This window comes from Phyllostomus discolor, chromosome 13, assembly GCF_004126475.2.
Source record: "Phyllostomus discolor isolate MPI-MPIP mPhyDis1 chromosome 13, mPhyDis1.pri.v3, whole genome shotgun sequence".
Lineage (NCBI taxonomy): Eukaryota > Metazoa > Chordata > Mammalia > Chiroptera > Phyllostomidae > Phyllostomus > Phyllostomus discolor.
This window is the reverse complement of record NC_040915.2, coordinates 36,796,364-36,818,175: the sequence shown is the minus strand read 5'-3', so window position 1 is coordinate 36,818,175 and position 21,812 is coordinate 36,796,364. Positions and strand designations below refer to the sequence as shown.

General features: G+C 52.2%; 1 protein-coding gene across 4 annotated transcripts in view; it reads right to left on the bottom strand.

Moving 5' to 3' along the window:
- Positions 1 to 12,717: 12,717 nt before the first annotated feature.
- CPEB4 (cytoplasmic polyadenylation element binding protein 4) overlaps positions 12,718 to 21,812 on the bottom strand; it is a 56,895-nt gene continuing 47,800 nt past the window's right edge. For all 4 annotated transcript variants that reach the window (XM_028527412.2, XM_028527413.2, XM_028527414.2 and 1 more), the window contains 3 exons: positions 21,303 to 21,417; positions 19,938 to 20,119; positions 12,718 to 17,119 (listed from right to left, as the gene is read on the bottom strand). In XM_028527412.2, the coding sequence (XP_028383213.1) occupies positions 16,892 to 17,119; positions 19,938 to 20,119; positions 21,303 to 21,417 (525 nt within the window). In that variant the 3' untranslated portion in view covers positions 12,718 to 16,891. The remainder of the gene's footprint in view (positions 17,120 to 19,937; positions 20,120 to 21,302; positions 21,418 to 21,812) is intronic.

Here is a 21,812-nt window from a genome sequence, read left to right as displayed (position 1 = left end):
ACCACGTCGGGGGGGCGGGGCAGACTGGGGCTGGACCACTGTGTGTGTGGGTGGGGGGGGTAACGGAGGGGAGAGACCACCGTGCGATGGGGGGGGCAGTAAGTGGTGGAGGAGCGGGGTGGACCACTGTGCGGGGGAGGACAGCCTGAGGACCTCACCACTGTGCGTGTGTGCGGTGGGGGCGCGGGAAGTAGTGAGGAGCAGGCTGGGTAAGTCGGGTGGGGGGGAGGGCAGACTGAGGGCCAGACCACTGTGTGTGTCGGGGTGGGGGGAGACCAGTGTCAGGAGGAGGGAGGAGACGGGGCTGGACCACTGTCTTGGGGGGGGAGGCGAGGGGACAGACTGGACCACTGTGTGGGGAGGGTACTGAGGACTGGGGGACAAGGAGGCTGCTGAGAGCAGAGGGGCACGTGGAGGGGGCACGTGGAGGGGGCGGGGTGGGGGTCACCTCTCTGCAGGGAGAGGGAGGCCCAGGGAAGGGCAGCTAGAAGGAAGGGGGAGCGGAAGATCGCTTGGCTGGGGGGATGGTGGCCACTCACGTGGAAGGTCGTGTTGCCAGTTTGGGGACCAGCGTGCCTGGGTTGGGGACAGAGCAAAGGGGCAGAAGAGCCCTCTAAGGAGATGCGCTGAATCAAGAAGAGGGTGGATGAAGGGGCCCGGGGCCCTGGCCCCGTGGCCCTGGCCCCGCTCCCGTGGCTGGGAGTGGGGGAGAGTTAAGAGTGAGGAGCTGATCCTGGTCCTGACCAATGTGGAGTGTCACCCAGAGGAAGGTGGGACCCTGGGGCGGGGAGGCGGCCCCTTTGCTGCAGAGGGCGGCAGTGGGACCTTTGTTGGTGCTGGGCCTGGTCCTGGAGACACCCTGCCCAGAGGGGACACCGGCCTGAGGCCCGTCCTGGTCCCGCTGCTGGCCCGCTGGGTTATTTGGGCGAAGCCACTCTCCCACTCTGAGCTTCCAGTGTCTTCAGATGCAAACTCAGGACAGTTGAGTTGTTAGGGTAACTCAACAGAAGGCACATGAAGCGTCCAGCACAGAATGAGAGGAAGCTCCCTTAGCCTCGATTTTCATTTCACATCATTGAGTGCATGCCCTGCGAACTGCGCGGCCACGCTTCTACACTCATACTTTACAGAGAGCTTTTCCACAGACCGTCTTTGTACATCTGCACGTCATCTCGCAGCCGAGACTGGGGCTCCAACACGTGGGGGGACTTCCCCGAAGGAACAGGCAGTGACGTACATTCTGAAAATAAGCTTTTAAAGTCGAGGTATAAATACGTGCAGGAAAGGGGAGCAATCGGCAGTACACAGATGGGTGAATGCCCACACGTGTAATGTCCACCCGGGGGCAGGAGGGGCGCCCTGCAGCAGCCCCTCGGCTGCAGCCTCTGCTCCTCCCCATCCAGACGACATCAGTCAGGTCCGCCCGGTGTGTTCGGCCCTCTCCGCTCAGGCGTTGCGTGCGGGGCACATGTGACTGCGTGAGTTGTGCACCATGGGACAGTCCTCTGTTTACTCACCCGTCCTGCGGTTGGCGGGAATTTGTGGGTTTCCAACTTGGGGCCCCTGTTAATAGTGCTGCCAGGAACATTCTTATGTATACACGAAGTTTGTCCGGGAAAAGTGCAGCCATTGCTCCTGTAACAAGAACAGCTGGTGCAACCTCGATGGAACCGGACAGCCACGGAGAGTGGACTGGGATGCGCATGCATGAGCAAGGGTGACTTCACTGTGCTGGTCAGTGGGGGTGGTAGACACTGCTGAGTGAGCGTGTGTCCTGTGTGGCCATCACATTCAAAATGACTGAGCGAGTAGAGCAACGAATCTGCATCCAATTTTTTGTTAAGCTTGGACATTCCTCGGTGGAAACCATGCGGATGGTTCAGAAGGCCGCAGCTCTGGACAGCTGGTGATGGGCAGCTTCATCTCGACAACTCGCCCACTCACGCATCACGTCTCAGGCAGAGGTTTTTGGTGGAACATCACATCACCCAGGTGACTCAGCCCCCTACACCCCAGATTTGGCGCCCTGTGACTTCTGTTTTTTCCCCAAAACTAAAATCACCTTCGAAAGGGAAGAGATTTCAGAGTGTCAGTGAGATTCAGGAAAATACAATGGGGCCGCTGATGATGGCTGGGAGAACCGTGTGAGGTCCCAAGGTGCCTACTTTGGAGGGGACCGAGGCATCATTGTCTTACATACAACGTTTCTTGGATCTTCAGTGAATGTCTCTATTTTTCATATTACATAGCTGGGTACATTCCGGATGGACCCCGTGCGCCTTTTGTGGGACATAGGTGACAGCGCGGGTACCTCGCAGTGTCAGCGTCAGTGTCAGTGTGGATGTTCATATTTCAGCTTCAGTTGCTGCTGACGAGCAGGCACCAAGGTGGTCGTACCAGCTGACACCCCCACCAGCAAAGTGTACGAACTCCAGTTGCTCCACACATGCACGCATTCACAGCCGTTTTAGCCATGTTGATGGATGTGTGTACTGGGGTTCTTCAGAGAAACAGAACCCACAGGGGGATTTCTCTCTCTCCCTACCCCCTACCCTGCCCTTTCTCAACTGTGGAGGCGGGCAAGTTCAAAATCTCCAGGACGAGCCAGCAGGCTGGAGACCCAGGAAAGAGATGATGCTGAGGTTCAAGTCCGAAGGCCATCTGCTGGCAGAATTCCCCTTCGTTTGAGGGAGGTCGTTCTTTTACTGTTCAGGCTTCCAGCTGATTGGACGAGGCGCACCCACACTGTGGAGGGTAATCTGCTTTCCTCGGGGTCCACTGGCTTCAATATTAATCTCATCTAAAAAACTGCCTTCTCAGAAACGTTTGAGTGTCTGACCAAGGACCTGGGGACTGTGGCCAAGCCAATGTGACATAAAATGAACCATGTGATGGTTACTGCTTGTAACTTGTATTTCCCTGATGGCTTGAGTTCATTGGCCATTCAGATATCATATCTCATGTTTTCATCTCTTCTCTATTTTTATGTGGGGTTTTCATTAAGTGGAGTTCTTTATATCTTGTGTATATGAACTTAGTTGTATGTATTACCATTTCTTTCTCATCTGTGGCTTACCTAAGCATCTCCATGGAGCATGCCCGTTAATCCTCAGGGTCGCCCTGTGAGATCTGCCCATCTCACAGGTAAGGAAGTGAAGGCCCAGGAGAGGTTGGTAGGCCAGAGTCGCAGGGAGGTCCGAGGGCAGGGATTCAAACCCAGGCTGGGGCCTCCTGCATCCACGCCCTTGACCCCAACTTAGCACTGTCCCTGTCACAACATCTACCACACAGTCACTCCTCCCGTCACTGAGCTTACCCCCTTCCTGCCAGAAACAACTGAGGAGTGAAGAAATGAATGAATGGCTGTTAAGGAGGCTTTTTAGTTGCTCAGCTAATATCAGCCACCAGGTGGCAGTCACAGCTCCCAGATAAAATTGTCTCTCTGCCCTCCCCACCCCCACCTTCAAGAAAGAACTCGATTCTTATTTTTTACGGGGTAGCCTGAATTCCAACCACGACTCTTTCTGGCACTTGGAGAAAACGCGTTTCCAGTCCATGTGCACCCTGGGGAGGTGGTGCCTGGGCACCAGGGCGCCTGGAGAGGGAGGGGCAGGGCCTGCGGGGCTGGTGCCCGGGCACCGGAAGACCAGGAGCAGCTGTGTAAGGAGCCATCTCAGCCCACAGATGACATGAGTCCCTCCTCCCTGCCCCACCCCGTCAAACACCTGCAGGGGCAGAGAGGGGAACCCAAGGGTGCGTGTTCCCAGCCACGAACTCCATCTGGCGGCAGCAGGCACGGAGGGGGACGCCCGGTCCCCAGGAGATGGCCACTTGGGACTCAGAAAACGGCCTTCCCACCTCATCTGCGCCCGAGATGCTGCGCCCTCACCCCCCACTGGTTCTGCCACACGCTTCTGAAAGCTTCCACTGAGTCCCTGCGCTCGAAGAGGGGACCAGTTCCCGGGGGGCAGGGGCTGGAACGGCGCTTGCTGCCAGGCCGGCCCAACTCTCCAGGCGCCGACCCCACGGCCTGTCGGAGGAGGAGGAGGCCCAGACCAGCCCCGCGGTCAGGGCAGCAGGCGGGGAGGCACATTTTTTAAGTGAAGAAGTTGTGATATGGTTTCAATGCTTACATCAAACAAACAAACACTATTAACTCACAAAATACAACGTCACAAAATTATGTTATTCTCAAGAAATGATGGGCACGTGAGGTGGCTTTATGCTGAGGAATCGTTGACATACGGCATTAGTCTCAGGTGTGCAACATAGTGATTCAACATTTGTACATACTGGGAAATGACCAACACAGTAAAAATCATGACTGTCCATCACCTCACATGGTCACACTTTCTCTCTTCTTGTGATGAGAACGGGACCTACTTTTTGCCACCGGAGTCTCTGTGCATTGCAACCAGAGGGTGTGGGCGTGGTACCCGAGCAGAAAGGCCTCGGAGGGCTCAGGCCTATGGGCGCACCTGTCCGGGGTGTCAGGGCCATTGTCTAACCTGGACGTAAGGTCACGCTCTCCGCTTTCTGCCCTTGTTGAGATGAGGGGACCTCGGGCTCCGGGGGACCTAGTCTGACACTGAGTTTGTCGGGACTGAGTGGATGGGAGGAAGCCACCCTGTGGGGGATGGAGCATTCTCTAGACCCGGTGGCCGGGAGACGGGTCGTTTCCTCCCTGCCCTGCTGCCTCGCAGCCAGTAAATGAACACACACACACAGGCGTGCCTCGCTGCCTGGCATTTGGGCCCCACCTCTAAGGTGGTCTACACCATCCCTCTATCCTGCCTTCCTTCCGGAAGCCCCCTCCGAATTAGAGTAATGCTTCACCAGGACCAGAGAGCCTGTGGGGCGCACCTAAGTACCTACCACGCATCACTGCTAAAAGCACGGTCTCTCGTGCCATCCAAATAAGCAAAGAATTTTGCCAAACCCAAGTCATCTTCCTGTGCCTTCCTCAGTCCCCACAGTCGCTCCGACACGGAGCCCCGAGGGGCCTGCCTCTCTCTGTTTCACCGCCGCCATCATCCTGGCCCAGGCCACCACCGACCACCGCCACCCGCCACCATCGTTCACCAAGACCACTGCCGTCCCCCATAAGTGGCTGCTCAGCTCTCCGCACACGGTTTCCAGGGTGATCGCAAATCAGTCCCCGTCCCTTCCCTGCGGCTACTCTGCAGGGGCTCTCCATCTGATTTAAAGCAAAACCCAAGGTCTCTACCCCGGCTAGCGAGGCCCCGCCCTCTCTGGCCCCTCGACCTCTCTGAGCTCACCCACGACCTCTCCCCCCCCCACCTGCCCAGCCCAGCTACCCTGCGCAGCCTCAGACTGAGTCTCGCCTCAGGACTGTTGCACACGCTGTTCCCTCTGCCCAGAATACTTTTCCCTCTGATTTCTGCCTGGCTTGTTCTTCTCTTGTTAACTCAGACGCCCCCTTAAGTCTGCCCTGTCAGAGCCACTCGTCGGAGGTCCCAGCCAAAGTGACCCCGCTCCCCGTCTCCCCCAGGCTCCCCAGTCCTTCTCCTCACGACACCCCACACGGACACACTCTCATCTGCGTGTGCTTGCTTGTTGCTTGTCTGATCTCCCCTCTGCACGTGTGTGCCAACGGGACAGGGACTTTGCTGGCTTCGCCCCCACACTGTCCCCAGAGCCTGGACCAGTGCAAAGTCTTGATGAATGAGCGAGTCGGTGAATACAGAAACTCTTTGATGCACACCACCACCTTTGGCTAAGAGACGGAAAGTTCAAAATGAGCAGTTCTGTGACTAATAATACTGCCTTGTCTTTGTACAGTGTCATCTCCTGAGTTCCTCCCAGCAACCCCCTGGGTTGCGTGATGGTGACACCGTCCACTGGGGCTCAGAGAGCTGGACCCACTCACCAAAATCACACTCGTGCTTGCATGCACGTACACGCACACCTCAGGGGGCTCAAACCCAGGCCCTTCCCCAGAATGTCAGTCCCGAGAGGACGGGGACTTTGTCTTGTTCCCATCGTAACCTCCGGCCCTAATGCTGTATAAATATTTGTTGAAGAAACGCATAAACGAGTGAGCAAACTCCTGGATAGAATTCGCTCTCTGGGACAAAGGAAAATTCTAAAACTGTCTATTGCAGCCCCTTGCTCTCTCTGGCGGGTCTGCTGGGGGAGCAGAAGGACCAGCTCTTTGCCTCTGCCCTCCCTGCCCCTGCATCCTGGGTCGCGGCAGCTTCCAGCCTGGGAGGCTCCTGGACAGCCCGGCCAGGCTCTGCTCTCCCGGCACCGATGCTCACCCTGTCCTTGACCTCCCACCCCCACCCCCACCCCCCCACACTCAAACATGAAGGCTACTCATAGGAACTAAGTTCTCGCTTTGAGTGTTTTGCATTCACCTGGGAGCTGTCAGAAATGCAGAGCCCCAGGCTCCCAGCTGCGCAGAATCACAACCTGCACGTGAACCATCTCCCCAGGTTCTGAATGTGGCGCCCCGAGCCTTGGAGGGCTCCAGGTGCCTTCCCCAGGCATCCGGCCTCTGTTCCTCTTGCAAAAGACCTGCCGCTTGGGCCCCATCAGCTGTCAGGCCCTTGTCCTCAAGCCCGGTCATGCCCTCGGTGGCAGTTTCGAGAGCAGGGCCCGGAAAGGGAAGTAGCGTCCGGGTCCTGTGAGTCACCCACTCGGCAAACACTTATGAAGCACTTACAACGTGTAAGGCACATGACAGGTCCTGAGGACGCGAGCGTGAGTGGGACAGTGTCCGTGTCCGCCACCCCCCACCCGGAAGGACGGGCGAAGAAACTGCGGGTAGCCATGACTACACTGCGAAGTGCCAGGCTGAAGGGGGGCTCCTGATGACAAACCCCTCAGTGATGATGGTCTGATGGGCGTGGCAGAGGGGGGCTGTGGAAAGAGCGATCCAGGAAGTCTTCCTGGAGGAGGTCCCTTCGGAGCTGAGTCCCAAAGGATGAATGAGAAGCCTGTTCCGAAATTCAGTTGGAAAAGCGGGGGATGGGGAGACGGGAGCAGGACAGCAGATGATTTTGCGCGGAGGGAAGACCAGGTGAGGAGGCCCCGGCAAAGGGGGCTTGTATTCCAGGAAAGGAGAGAGGCTGCAGAGCGGCTGGAGCGCAAGAGGGAGGGGGAGGGGAACAGGGGACCAGCAGGGTGGGTCCAGGCCCAGGCCCTGCCTCTCGGGGCCTCCCCGGGGGCGTGGGGCAACCTGGGAGGCAGATGGCCGGTTCCAGCCAGGGGAAGGCAGAGCCAGGGGTCTGTTCGCGCTAGGTGCAGTGGGGGTGGGAGGGGCGGGGACTGCAGTGTGGGCTGGCCGGGGCTCGGCTTCCCACAGCCCCGCAGAGCCCAAGGCACTCACCCAGGTTGATCCCAACCACAGTCCCAGGAGCTGAGGGTCATTGTCCCCTCCCTGCGGAGATGGCGGGGTGGGGGATGGATGGCGCGCATGGTATCTCAGAACAGAAGGGACTTCCCCGGGGTAGCTGCGGCCAGTTAATGGCCGGATCCGGGACGATAATGGCGATGGTAATGGGGGTCACTGATGTTCACGGTCAAGTGTTTTTCTGCTGATTGCCTCACGTCATCCTCACCTCAACCCGATGGCGGAGAGATGACTATTTGCCCAACCGATGAGACAATTGATACTGAGCGGTTACCTAATATGGTCCAAGTCGCTGGGCCAGAGGTGGCAAAGGGACAGAGACCCTGGACGTCCCTTACGCCAGTGACCCCTGTGTTTGGGGCACAGCCTGACCGCGCTAGACCGAACCTCTGTTTCCTGAAAGGCAGCGGGATCGCGCCGTCTGCGGAGGGCCTGGAGGCCTCGTTTCCAGCTCCCGTCCCTCTTTCCTCGCTTCTTGCGCTCAAGGGAAAGATTCTTGGCTCCTGTAAGAGTCGCCTGGGAACCAGGGTCCCAGAGCAGCCCCTTGGGGCGGGCGCTCACGTGGGCAGCACACACCCACGGTCCCGCACCCCTCACCGCGGAGGCGCCCTGCTGCTAAAACGGGAAGGCAGACAGCAAGAACCCGCCGTGGGCACCGGGCCCTGAGTCCCCGTGCTTTCCCCATCACCATGGCAATGCGTGCAGCCTGCGAGGGGCTGAGCGGGCGGCATCCGCAGAGGGAAAACGCCACGTGGGAACGCGGTGCAGAGGCTCCCGCCTGCCACACAGGGAGGGACTCTGTTGCCCACCCCTGTCCCCCCCCCCCACACCGCCCCCCAGGGACTGGCACTTTGTGGGAGCATGGATGGTAATTATAGCAGCCGCGCAGCTGGGACGGCGCCCCTAGGAACGGCTCCCAGGTACCGAGGGCTTGCTCCGGCCCAGACAGGCCGACTGCCGTGAGAAACAGATGAAGACCCGTGTAGACCCCGACTTCCGGAGCTCGCGGGGCTCCACGCTCCCCGTGGAGTTCGGCGGACACAGTGTTACAGTATGGAGTAAGTTTAAGGAAATCCGGGGAAGATTCCAGTTCTCCTCCCTTGTGGTGACTGCTGCTTCCCTGCACCCGTGCCGCGCCCGGGGAGAGATGTCACTGTCGCGTGTGTGCAAGGCTGTGTCCTGGAGACGTGTGTGTGCGTGTGCGTGTGTTGGGGGAGGTGCTAGCAGCTTCTGGACACGAAATGGCATTTGATCATTCAATTCTACTTCCCTTCTCTCCCCTTTAACCCACCCTCCTCCCCCCACGCTCTGATGGAGGCAGGACCCCTCAGGGGACTACATCTGGGTGCCCGTCTGCACCCCTCCCAAGTTTAGAATTCCGGGTTGGGTCTTGGCTGGATCTGAATCCCTTGGATGGCACAGGAATCGTGGCTGAGGACTCTCTTTGGCTGTGGCCTTCATAGCTCCCCCAGAAGGACGTTTCGCTGCAAACCGACGTCCAGACATTCCAAGCTGGCTCTTCCCGTCTCTGCCGAGTCACATCTGCTCGGGGGCCGCCATTCGGCTGCGGCGAGGACCGAGGCTGCACGTGCCGGAGCCGGCGCTCTAAAAACGGTAACGCTGCTTCTGTTTCTTGAGATACGTAAAATCAGGCATAGACATTCTCTGCAGGTATGTATTTTAATGATTCTGACATCTCAGCCTGGCAAAACAGCTAAATAAGTGCTGTTTTCCAGTTCCCCAGGACGCACCAGAGAAACTGCCTCTCCCCCACCCGGCCCCCCATCTGGATTTCGGGGCTGTTTTCCTGAGATTACAGAGGGCGAGCGTGCAGAGACCCAAGGGAGGACATGAGTGAGAAGGGGCTGGGTGTCTGCACAGGACGTGCTGTTCCATCCGTTTTCTAGGAAGAAGTAAAACCCTTTCTCTCTGGTGGGGTTGAATCTGGAAAAAAATCCAGTGTGTATGTGTAGAGATGTATCTAAATCTGTGTGCTTGCCCGCCTATCTACCCGCCCATCCATCTACCCACCCACCCACCTGTCCACCCCCCACCATACCTTCCTTCCATCCATTCAGCTCTTCTTTCTTGGCACCCACGTGATTTGGGTTGGTGGGTCCATTTGTCCACTTCCTAACCCCCCGACCATTTCTCGGACCACATCATGAGCACAGGGCATAGCCATCGTATTAAAGATACGCTGGTCAAACAAACACCCGAGTAGGGATCGATGTTGCAATGGGTTTGTAAAGGTGGTACACACTTTTTCAGTGTAACTCCTGTGGGCCTGTGTTCGAATCCTGGCCTTGCGGATTGCCCAACCGATCTGAACCTTGGCCACCTTCGAATGAGTCCCTGACGGCCCCTGACTCGCAGGGGGAGGGGGAGGGTGAAAGAGAAGCTGTAGCGTGATGCCCTGGTGCTCGGGAAGTACTCTGTCAGCGCCAGAGGTGGTGGTGGTGGTGGTGGTGGTAATTATTATTATTCTCATTCCCAGAACTGGTGGTGTCTGGAGTTTTGGGGTTCACAGTACTAGTTTCCTGCCCCCAACTGACGGGTCTCTCCAGAGGGGTGGAGTCGAAGATATGCACTAAGAAGTCTGCAGTTCCTCGCAGTGACTAGAAATGACATTTAAACTTCCTACTCCTGGAATTGTACGCCCAAGCCTGGTCGCTGAGCCACAGGCCCACGTGTAAAGGAGGCCCACGAGGCAGGCAAGGACAGTCCAGGCAGACCGGAGCCACTGGGGCATGACAGACCGCAGAGCTGCCGTCCGGCCTCCTCCCCCCCGCCCACCACCCGCTACCCAGCTCTGTGACCTTGAGCACAGGAGCAAATGCCGTAACTAAACGCCCGTTCCTGGGCAGCCGGTGGCCTCACGGGCTCTCTAGCAAACTCTCATCTACCGGCCTCTGTAACTTCTAATACGATGGCTCACACCCAGATTAAGTTTAGAAACAAAACTGTTGTTTTCAGGACAAACTCACTGCCCACGGCCACCCCAGGGGCAGCGAGGTGGACGGGGGAAGGCTGCGGGGTTTGGGAGGCGGGGACGGGAGTCCGGGCTTTGCATCGAGCCAGAGGCGCACCTCCCCGGGCCCCCGGCTGCTCTGCGGGCCTGCGTTTTGTTCTATGTTCTGCTCAGCTCGGCAGGTCCTCACATGACGTGGTCTCACTCAGTGTCGCTTCATTATGTTGACGAGATGCGGTGGGGATTTAGCTCTCATTTAGGTCAATTAGTGTGTGGTTAAATTGGTTTCTTTATGTCGCATTTCCCTGGAAGCCACAGAACCTACCGACGATGTCAGGTGAGGACTCGCTGCACCTTAGGGGGTAGTCGCCATGCTAATGTGAGCGGGCGCCTGAGACAGCGTGATCAGTGATGACGAGTGTCCTTCCTCTCCCAGAACCAGGCCCCCTGCCACTGCAGAGCCAGGCGAGTGGAGACCCCCTGACCTGGGAGGCCGTCCCACACCCCCACAGCAGGCTGCATCCTCCACACAGGGGCGGCCCCACTGCCCCTCGCACACGGGCACTAGCTCCGCCCTGTTCATTCCAATACGGAGCCTCAGGTCCCTTCGGAACAGCCTAAAACCTTGGACGCGGTTTCCCGGATTTCAGGGGCCACCGGCTCCCTTCCCGAGGTACTTGTTTCAGAACGAGTTTTTGATGCCCTCGTGTCTTTAGTAGTTGGAGGGGGTCGTTCTCGGGTATGCTTCTTCCTTCTCTCTTTTGGTGTCCAGGGGAGCGTGTAGAAGTTGAAAATAACCTCTTTAAAACGGTGACATTTGCCTGGTCACACTGACATTTTTATGGGACCGAAACCCTGCTAACCGAAATAGAATGCCGGGGAAGAGGATAAAGGCGGCTCAGGTGCAGCTTTCGGCATCAGTGCTCACTGATCCCACCCCCATGCACCCACAGGCAGCTCCCCCCGACACGCCATCAGATCGTCCGCACAGAAGACACAGGTGGCTCGCACACACTGAATCTGGGTACTGCTGTTCGCTTCCCAGCTTCCTTGAGACCAGCCACGTTCTTCTGAATCTGGTCGCCCCCCTGAATCACACACAGTGAGACCCTTTTTCCCTGCCAGCCGACAGTGACCCCCGACTGGACTAGGAAAACACTCAAATGTAAAACATCACGACAAGCCTCAGGCGTGGCCAAAACAAGATGCTGTCTAGCGAGAGCCTGGGCTGGTGCTGCTGGGTGAAGATTCCTTGCGGGGCACAGGGTTCGTTTCCTGCGTTCCTCGAGTTTCCTCTGAGCCTGTGGGCTCCCGGCTCAGATCACAGGGTGGGGGGGCATTTGCAGAGGGACATTTTTGGAGGAGGCAAATGATGTGAATTACCAGAAAGACAGCGAGGGTGTCATGGAAGGCACAAAGCGCACGCCGCCGCCCTGCTGGGTGGCGAGGGTGGCTCCGGTGGCTCGGGCGCTGTGCCGACGTGCCAAGGTTGTGGGTGCGCTCTCTGGTCAGGGCACTGATGCACGCGTCAGTAAGGGGAACAATGAGTCCATGTTTCTCTTTCGACCCTCGGGAACCCCTCTAGCCAGAAGGGTTGGGTGCTGGGGGAGACAGTTTGGAAGCAGAAGACTTCTAAGTCCGTTTGTCCCAGAGCAACTGTTGTTCTTTCTAGTCTTGGGAATACCACGTTCAAGGCAAAAAAGAGCAGAAACTCAAATGTGACAAAAAATGGGATATTCTCCACGTGATATTTTCTATTATAATAAATCCTTCAAAGTTTGAACATGCAGTCCTAACACATCACAGCATTCAGCAGTCCACAATTAATGAACCAAAGATAAGACTTTCAATTCACAGGCTACAGCTACAGCATAGAAAATCCCCAAGGCCACGCCCTATGACGTCAGGGCCTAAGGAGGGACTGAAAGTCCAAGGAGACTCCTTGACCCAGGGCCTCTGGCAGAGTGGCCAGAAATGCAGCCTCTTCGCCATCAAGTCCCTCCAGTGAACCTCCAGATAGCGACCTCCCCTACTCAATACACACCTGTGCCCTCACTTTCACTGGACAGTCGGATCGGGGGCTTAGGCCTGGAAAACGTACTCCAGACCTCAGGAAAGGGGCCTGCGCAGGGCCTCGCTGGACCGACTGTGCGGGCCCCAGGCGAGGAGCCCCCGCCACCCAGGGGCGCACTCGAGCCACGTGCACGCGGGCTCACCTCCAGGACTCATGTGACTGGACCTCCCTCTCACCGCTCTGTTCTGTCTCGGCCCAGGAATATATGTTCTTGATGTTTTTAAAAGGCTATTTTCCCAACTACAGAAGCAGAACCTACTTATGTTGAAAATAAGTAACTATATTAAAAGAACGCTGAGTTAAAAGTTTTATTCATTCAACATCTCACATTACAAATATTTAAAAATTATATGCATACTGGTATAAATAGTCATTTGCAAACTATTTAATAACATTAATTTTTCCACTAGCACTTCAACAAATGAACTCTTTTAAAAAAGGAACTGTGTTATATAACTTAAGAGTAGAACATACAAAAATAAGAACTTAACGTGAAAATGACTTTAATAAAAAATGAATTACCCTTATTTAAAATGCTATAATAAATACTACAACCTCCCCATACACAGTAAAAACTATATGGAAATTCAGCCAAGTAGTACAATTAACTGACATACTTAAATAACTTTTCCTTCTGAAAATATGAGCAATACACTGGGGAAAAAAACATTAGGGATTAGTAAAAACTAGACACCCACTTGCTAAAAGTTTCACTTCCAAAAAATATAACAAAAATCTGATGCAAATTATAAAAACTAATTATACTTTAAATTTTAAAAATATAAAAAATAAAACAGTTGAATACAATATTGTCCCGATTCTTACAATGCTATCAATCACAGTAGCTTTAAAATAAGATAATAAAATAAAGCAAATGACCAAAACCTCTTTTATTCCATTTTTAAAAATAATCTCAAATTTACATTAGTAGAAAGATTGATTTCTGATTCTTTTCTTTAGAAACACCAGCAAGAAAGAGGATTACTCTTAACAGTAGAAAATGACATTTTTAAATGTCTGCAATTAAAAACAAAGAATTACACTGCAAAGATCTTTCAAAAGTTTGAAATAAGTATTGCACATAACTTGAAGTTAACTTGCCACAATTCATCACATTCAAGTTTTAAATCACCTTTTAACAGAAGATTCAACTCTTCAAAACAAAAGGGGTGAGTTATCAAGTCTTTCCAACAGCACTCTCAAAAAACGCTAATTCACTCACTGCAAGTTTCATTTTGCATTCTGCAGAGGTCTGTGTATGGAGAAGTAGATAGATTATACCAAAGCGTGGGGACCGGAGGGGGCGGGGGGGCTCCTTTACATAGAAAATAATCAGAAACACTTTATTTTACATTGCAAAAATAACCATGTAATTACTCTGTAACTACATTGTAAGTACATGGCTGGTGCCATGCTAAGTGCGCTACAACTACATGCTTGGTAACTTGAAGTGATACCCTAAAATCTGTAAACTAATTACATGTTAATTATGTTTTGAGTTACATGGTAACTCCCAACTACAATCCCATGTAATCTGAAGGACATGTAATCAATAAAGTTCAGAGTAATAGATAATCATTGTTTATGCCCTGTAAATTGAAGTGTAACCAAATAATCTGTAAACACACTTGTCACACAATCACAAGGGAGTAGTAGAATAGCGGTTTCTTACATTAGTCATGCACACTACCATTACGCGCCTGCCTGCGGCAGGCTGTTTTATTCTTTCCTTATATATAATTTAAAAGGGCAGACATCTCTGAATCAAACACTTAACATCAATTTATCAATATTAAAAATGGCTAAACATTCACCAAAAAATGTCTGCGTTTATGAATAATTTTAAAAACTCAGTAAGAAGCTGTAGACAATTTTTGTTATTTTAAATTTCTAACGTATGCTTAGGCATTTAATTTTTTTTTTTTTGAGGAACTACAGTGTTATCTGTCATTTTCATGCGAATTTGTGTCGTTAATTTGTGACGTCACATAGACGACTCCGTAAATCCTAGGCGCGCCGGCGGCCGGCGCGGGGGGAGGACGTCAGAGCGACATGCTTTCTCTCCTCTGCAGACTCTACGACGGCATCGCCAGTGCGCGACATTCAATAGTTTACAATGTATGCAGAGCACTGAAATGTATAAAAAGCAGAATATAAGAAAATAAAATTTATTAAAATTATTTATATTAAAAAATGAAGTATATGAAGATCTCTCAGTAATAAAAGTACAAAAAGCTACTCTTTGCAATATGAAAAATTGAGGTATTGCATAAAGAGATATCCCGTCAGTGAAAAGTGTGCCTAAAAATGCTCACTGCTGGAAAAACAAGATATACAAAAGTAGTGCATGACAAATACACATTATGTGCATGACGAAATAAGTCAGCTACAAAACACTGTACCGAAATTCAGCAGGTCATGTACAAAGGGGAAAATCATTATTCAAAGCTAGTTCTCGAGCAGCGTTATATCTCGTTAGCTCGTCACACCTGTTTACTGAGTAGGGACAGCACAAGAGCACACCCCAAGCCACCTACAAGCGTCTGAAAGAAGAAAGAGGCGAATGAACATTCCACGTGGAATCATGTAGTCCAGGAGAAAAGAAAAAAAGTCCCTGACCAGCCACACAAGAGCACCCTCCCTCCGCATGACCGCTTGCAACATTTGCAGGGAATTCTCGGAAAGCAGCTCCCGCTCTAGGCTGCACTGTCAGACAGCAAATGTCTCCATTTTGACCTTTGGAACTTCACAGGTACACAGTTCATTAAAGCCCGTATTAAAAATAAAGGACTGCTTTTCCTCAAGATAACCAGTAGGGGGCGTCAGCCAGGTGGTTCCACCACAGCGCTGGGGCAAGTCTTTGGTTTTGAAGGATCCGAGATGGTACTGTCAGGTAGCACGACTAGCAAGATTGCCGTTAGATTTCCTTAAACAATGTTTTGCACACCGATAATAATCCTCGTAATGGTGGATCGGGCATTTAATAAGATAAAGTCAATTAAAATAAAAGTTACTTCCATGACCAGGGCTTCAAGAGACTATTTTAAATTTACCCCTGAAGCATACTGTTCAACACATAATAACGCCTTTCAAAGCTAGATTTTATTTATAATAAAGCATGCATTACTGGATGAAGTTGGCACTTCAAACACTGACTATGTCCCATGCTAAGTTCTGAAACTGCAATGTTACTTTATTTTATAGGAAGAGTAAGATAAACATACGTATCTTTGCACAGATTACACAGTTACTTAGTTCAACAGTGCAAAACACTTTGCAACTACTTAACTTTTTTAAAACCTTTTCCCCATTTTCTATGTTACAACTAAATTACAGGATACCCAAAGTAACTTTAAGTCTAAAAGGAAGCCAATCAGCAGCCCATCAGCAGCCAGTTTGTGGATGGATTTTGTCTTCCAGTTTTGGCCACGAGCGTTTTCTGTGCAGCCAGAGGCGACACCCTGCGGTGCCCCTAGACCCACTGTGTTTGTTTTCTTGACGTCAAAATGGAGAGCAAAGGCTGACGCCCGATGAGCGTTAGAAAATTAGGATATAGAGTTTATACAGAACATCAAAAATAAAAATTTGTACATTAGATCTTCAGGAGAGGAAATGCTAGTTTTCCCACCAGTTGTCGTTAAGTCTAGCTTTGGTAGGTTTCCTGGGGCTGTGACCAGATAACTAAGTTTCAAAATAAATAGGTGCACTCCCCTCAGTAGTAGATTTCCCCATTTTTACATTCGAAATCGTACAACTTGTTGAAAAGAAAAGAAACCTGGCTCTGCCAACGCGACTCCTCCGTTTCTGATGTGGGAGTGACCCTGAGGCGGCACGAGGGGACGCCCGGCCTCCGAACCCTCCGAGTTAGTGATAATGCTGCTTCGCCTTGCTCACGCCGCTGCGTTTGCCCTCACAGACCCTGTCCTGTTAGTGGTCGTTACCGTCCTCCACTGCTGTTAGAAGAATGCAAAGGGGATGGAAACAGAGGCAACCGAGGTGAAAGGAACGGAAGGAAAAGGCAGAAGCGTCTCCCTGGGGACAAGCTGTGTCAGGATAGACGGATAGTGTTATTGTTGCATGGTTATTTTAATAAAAGTATTCTTATATATTATTAACAATAATTTAATTAAAAACCCAAAATACTCTATTGTTTCATTTCTCTCTTCATATTTCTCTCTCTCCTCTACGAAAATGCTGCGGGAAGTTCGGATCCCCTTGCTCTCCAGCAAAACAAGGGGATGCAACTTCCCGGCAACACGGCGGCGGCGCGAACCGGGAGCCCGCGCGCACCGTTGTCGGTGACGCGGGACCCACAGACCCCTCTGCCGGGGGCGTTCTCTCCGCCACTCGACCGGTGAGGTACAGACTGCTACACGGGCGTGCCGGCGAGAGGGGCCGAGGAAGGGGCCAGAATGAACGGAGGGGTGCACTTATTCTGGGGCCTGAAAACGAGCACTGCCCTTCTCCTCTAGTTCCAGCGGAATGAAATGTGGCGCGGGCGGTCGCCGCCCTCCTTCACCAGCGGCTTGTGGAACTCCCTGCCGGCGCGCGAGTGGATGGCGGCCCAGCAGTATTCACAGTAGTACTGCAGGCAGGTGACGTTGGCGCAGAAGAAGGGCGCGAACTTGCCCCCGCAGCGCGCGCCCTGGCACTCGTCGCACAGCTGGTCGTCCAGGACGTATGGCTTGACTTCCACCTGCACCGGGGACAAGAGAAGGGGTTACGCTCCGCAGCGCCCGGCCGGCAACTCCCCCACGAGTGCGGGGGCGTGTCCACCGCGTTCTGCATGGACCTGCGCGGGATGCCCGGAAGGGAAGGCCGGTAGTTCTCTTACCGAGCTGCCTTTTAAGAACCGGGCCAGGTTTTCATACCCATCGCTTTACATTTTTGTCTTATTAAATAAACAGTTTTCAAAGGAACAAAGGATCCCACCAGAAATAAAGTGACGGCAACTGAACCCTGCGAAGTGAACCCCCAGGGAGTTTCGCAGCGCACGCCGGCAGTTTAATTCATGCATCTGGATGTGCCCTACGTGTGGCATGGTAGCTCACACACCAACTCAGAGCCTCCGGCCCACGACACGGCACTCAGGGCTCGGATCAGAGGGAGGCGCCTGCCCCCCACGGCACGGGCTTCTGAGCCGCCACGAGGCCCAGGCCGGGGTTTCCATCCGCAGCGCCCCGTCCTGAGTTGTGGTCCCCGCGCGGGCACTCGGGGAGAACAAGGTGCAGCCACGGGCCTCGCAGTCCGCAACCCTGCACTCCTCTGCATCAGTCAGAGGGCTTACTTGGGTCCAAGCGTCAAAGGTGCGTTTATAAAGCTGGGCCTGTTCCAGCGCTCAACCGGCTGACCTGTCATTTGAGCCTCTCGAGTATTAAAAATAACCTGGCTATTAACTCGCCAGGGAGAACAGAGTCGGTTGTTTTTCGTCTTGGAGAGACTCATGGTTGGAACTCGCTCATACCAGACTGCACCACCGCGGGTGCCACCCAGTTCTGACAGGGAAGCCCGACAAAGGGCAGCCGTGCCCGGGCAGGAGCACGACTCGGGAGACGGAGGAGCAGGCACAGCCAGTGCACCGTCAGGCGCCCGGCCCCGAGGCCGCCCCAGAACGCCGGCAGCGCAGCGAGAGCACGGGAGGAAGGATGTGCTCGCAGAGGACTACACACTAAGCCTGAATTTCTGATGGCCAACCTCGCGACGAGGAAACCCAGGTCGGAACGAAGCAGTCAGGGCAGGGGGACCGTCCGCTCAGAGGCACGTCTCTCCTGGTGTGAGCAAGACTCGAGCAGGCATGTTTACACCCACGGTGGCCGGCGTGGCCGCCTTCCTCCACGTTCACAACAGAACTGACACCTTTCCCTTGACCCAGTCACAGGACAGCATGGTGCCACCATGACCTTACATTTAGCGCCACCGCTGACACGGAATGTACATGAAACGAAACGTCGGCACCACACGCGAACCACTGCTGGCTTGGGGCTTCTATGTGCTGAACTGAGAGCAGCACAGCGCGCTCACCCGGCCGCTTTAGAGCACGACGCCCCCGAGCACTGGGTATCCAGCTCGGTGCTAGTGAAGGTGCCCGTCCACCACGAAATAGCGCCGGCACCAGAATGGAAGTAAACACATTGCTCCTTCGTGTCAATAAGGTCTTTCTATGAAAAATCAGTCAGCTGAACTAAACACTGTGTTTCCTCGTGAGGGTGATGTACATCCTGGTGTCACTTCCAGTCTCACCACAACAAGGACCAAACTGTCTTGCCTACTGGCAGGGGGTTCAGAGATCATGCTCTATTGACCAAACCACAGACTCAGGAGGACAAGGCCTTCTGATCTATCAGACCACACACTCAGGAGAACAAGACCTTCTGGTCTACCAGACCACAGACTCAGGAGGACAAGGCTTTCTGGTCTACCAGAACACAGACTCAGGAGGACAAGACCTTCTGGTCTACCAGGCTATAGACTCAGGAGGACAGGGCCTTCTGTCTACCAGACCACCAACTCAGGACGACAGTAACTTCTGGTCCCAGGCACAAAAACACTTGTCGAACGCAGCCCTGGCTGGCGTAGCTCAGTGGATTGAGTGTGGGCTGTGAACCAAAGCATCGCAGGTTCGATTCCCAGTCGGGCACATGCCTAGGTTGCAGGCCACGGCCCCCAGCAACTGCACATTGATGTTTCTCTCTCTCTTCCTCCCTCCCTTCCCTCTCTAAAAATAAATAAATAAATAAATATATAAAATCTTTAAAAAAAACACAAAAAGCACTTGTCAAATGCATGGAATACAAAGAGAAGTAAATCTGTGAGTGCAATAAAATAAGATACCTAATGGAACCCAGTGTTTCGAAGACAACACATTAGAAAACAGAGAAAAGAGCTATCTTTGAGGTTTTCTCCAGCCTTTTGACTCAGAAGACAAACCCAACAAAGAGGAATCTGAGGTGCTGAAAATAGTGTTAACCGGTTACTGCCAAATTTCAGGCTATAAATCAAAGTTTATGACTTTTACTTAATTTGCTATAATGAAATGTCTCTAAGCCATGCAGCTCTAGGAGTCAATTTGCACATCATTTGGTACATGGTGCGCTAGAAAATCGGACTTGCTGGGGTATTCACAATGTCCCAGGACAAAACACAAGACAAGTCAGGAGACCTCAGGGTGTTGGTGTTTGCATGCCTGAGATAACATAGCAGAAAGAATGTGGTAAATACTGAATGATCGACTAACTGAACAGATGAATGGATGCAGGTGATAGCTTAGGAAAAATTAAATCAACTCAAGTAAACTGACATAGCGTCCTGGTTAGGCTACGCAAACTAGGAGATAGAGAGAAGAAACCCATAGGAAATTCCTAGATATATTACAGAACATACATCTGATTTGGTCCTACAGGCATAACTGTCCACTGTCGGTTTATATTCTTATAAAACCCCCTCATTCCAACCTCGGTAATGAGACAGTTGGAGGGCCAGTTCTCGACCTCTCCGGAACGCCGCCTGGGACTCACCCGTTTATCTATCTCTCCGTGCTGCAGCTGGACGAAGCGGGCGCTGATAGCAGCTATGTAGCTCTGCTGGTTGGAGAACGCGACTCGCCCGGCCCCCTTCGGGTACTTCAGCTCGGGGTCGGTGTCAATCCCAGCGTAGCACACGCCTCCGTACAGCCGGTCCATTATCATGGCGAGCTCCACTGCACGAGACAGACGCAGAGAGGGCGCCTGAGGTCAGGAAAACTCACCTGGCCTGCCAGGGGTTTCATCAAAAGCGGTTCACCTCTACCCCGAGCTCGTGTCATTACAATAATTAAAATCCAACATTATTACAGCCAGGTGTCCATTTATCTAGTTATGTATTTATTATATCGTCACCCGAGGGCATTTTTTCATCGCTTTGAGAGAGAGATGTCCATTTATCTTTTACCTAAGGGCAGGTGTTTTACTTATGCTCTCTTCTAATCTTCAGAGGAACCCTATGAAATGGGCACAGAGAGGACGATCGATCCACCCAAGGTCAAGGTCATGGCTGGCTGAGCAGTCGTGCTCCCCTCGGCACCCTGGTCTATCTGCTCCGCACCCTGTCGCCGCCATGGACTTCCCAGTTAACAAGGCACGGCTTAACATAAAAAATCATTCGCACACTAGAAAACATCAGTAGGCTCTTTCAAGGTCCTTCCAGTTTATCTCCATCAAAATCTTGTTACCTTTCCCTGCAGTGCAGCTATTTGCCAATTTTTCTTATAAAAACTTGAAATAATGGATGTGTCATCTTTGCCATTATATGCCACAATTCTGAAACTGCACTCTTGTTCATTTTATGTTCTTTATCTTCCTTATACGATTAAATCTCAAATTAGTTGGTTGGGGATGAAATTTCTTTTGTAAGTGCTACGATGCACTGCTGAGAACCCTACTGTATTTCACGGCTCAGCCAGTAGCTGATGAGCAAATGAGGACACGGGAAACAAACACCAAACATCTCCATCCACAATCTGGCCTTGAAAGGTGCTATTTTTTTTCAGGTGACAGAGTCACGATCACAGGCATTGTGAGAAACTGCACTAAGCACTTTGCATTGGTTATCATGTTTAACCCTCAAAACAGTGCCATAGAAAGTAGATGCACTTATTATTACTCCATTTGACAGATGAGGAAATTGAGAATAAGAGAAATGAAGTAATTTGTCCAAAGTCATTCAACTATTAACCGAGAGAGCGGGGCACACGAATTCAAAGCCGGACGCTGATTCTGGAACTCTCACTCTTAGACATTAACGCAAGTGCTTACAGAGAACTCATCTGAAAAAAAATGTATGAAATATTTCTTATGCTAAAGGATAAAGAGGGTTTGTTTGCTTGTTTGTTTGTTTGATCATACCAGCTCGTAGTGGTCGAGGAACACCGCCAACAAATATAGTTTTCCGTGGGTCGAGAGGCTGCGAGCCGTCCATCACGAAGTCACTGTCGCTGAGGTTCCAAGGCCGGATCTGCACCTGGGGGTGTGCAAACCCACATGTCTCACTCCCAGCACAAGTTATGGGGAAAGGGGTTCAACACGACTGCAGAGTACTTTAAAAGCAATCATTCACATCACTGCAAAGCAATAAAGCTATAAAACTAGAAAATACTTTAAAAGAGTATATACTAATCATTTTGGTTTTAAGAGTACAATAAACAAAAGCGGCAATTTCATTGCCTATAATAAGCTAAATCTATTATTAACAGGAAATCCGGCTACTTCATCAGATGCATTACTAAGTGAAATCTTTTAACAGTAAAGATTTACCAATATTTTAGTCAACCAAAAATTTTATGTCAAAATAGTGTGCACACATATACAGAATGTCAATGCTGGGAGCCTGACAGCAATAACAAAACCTCATTTCCA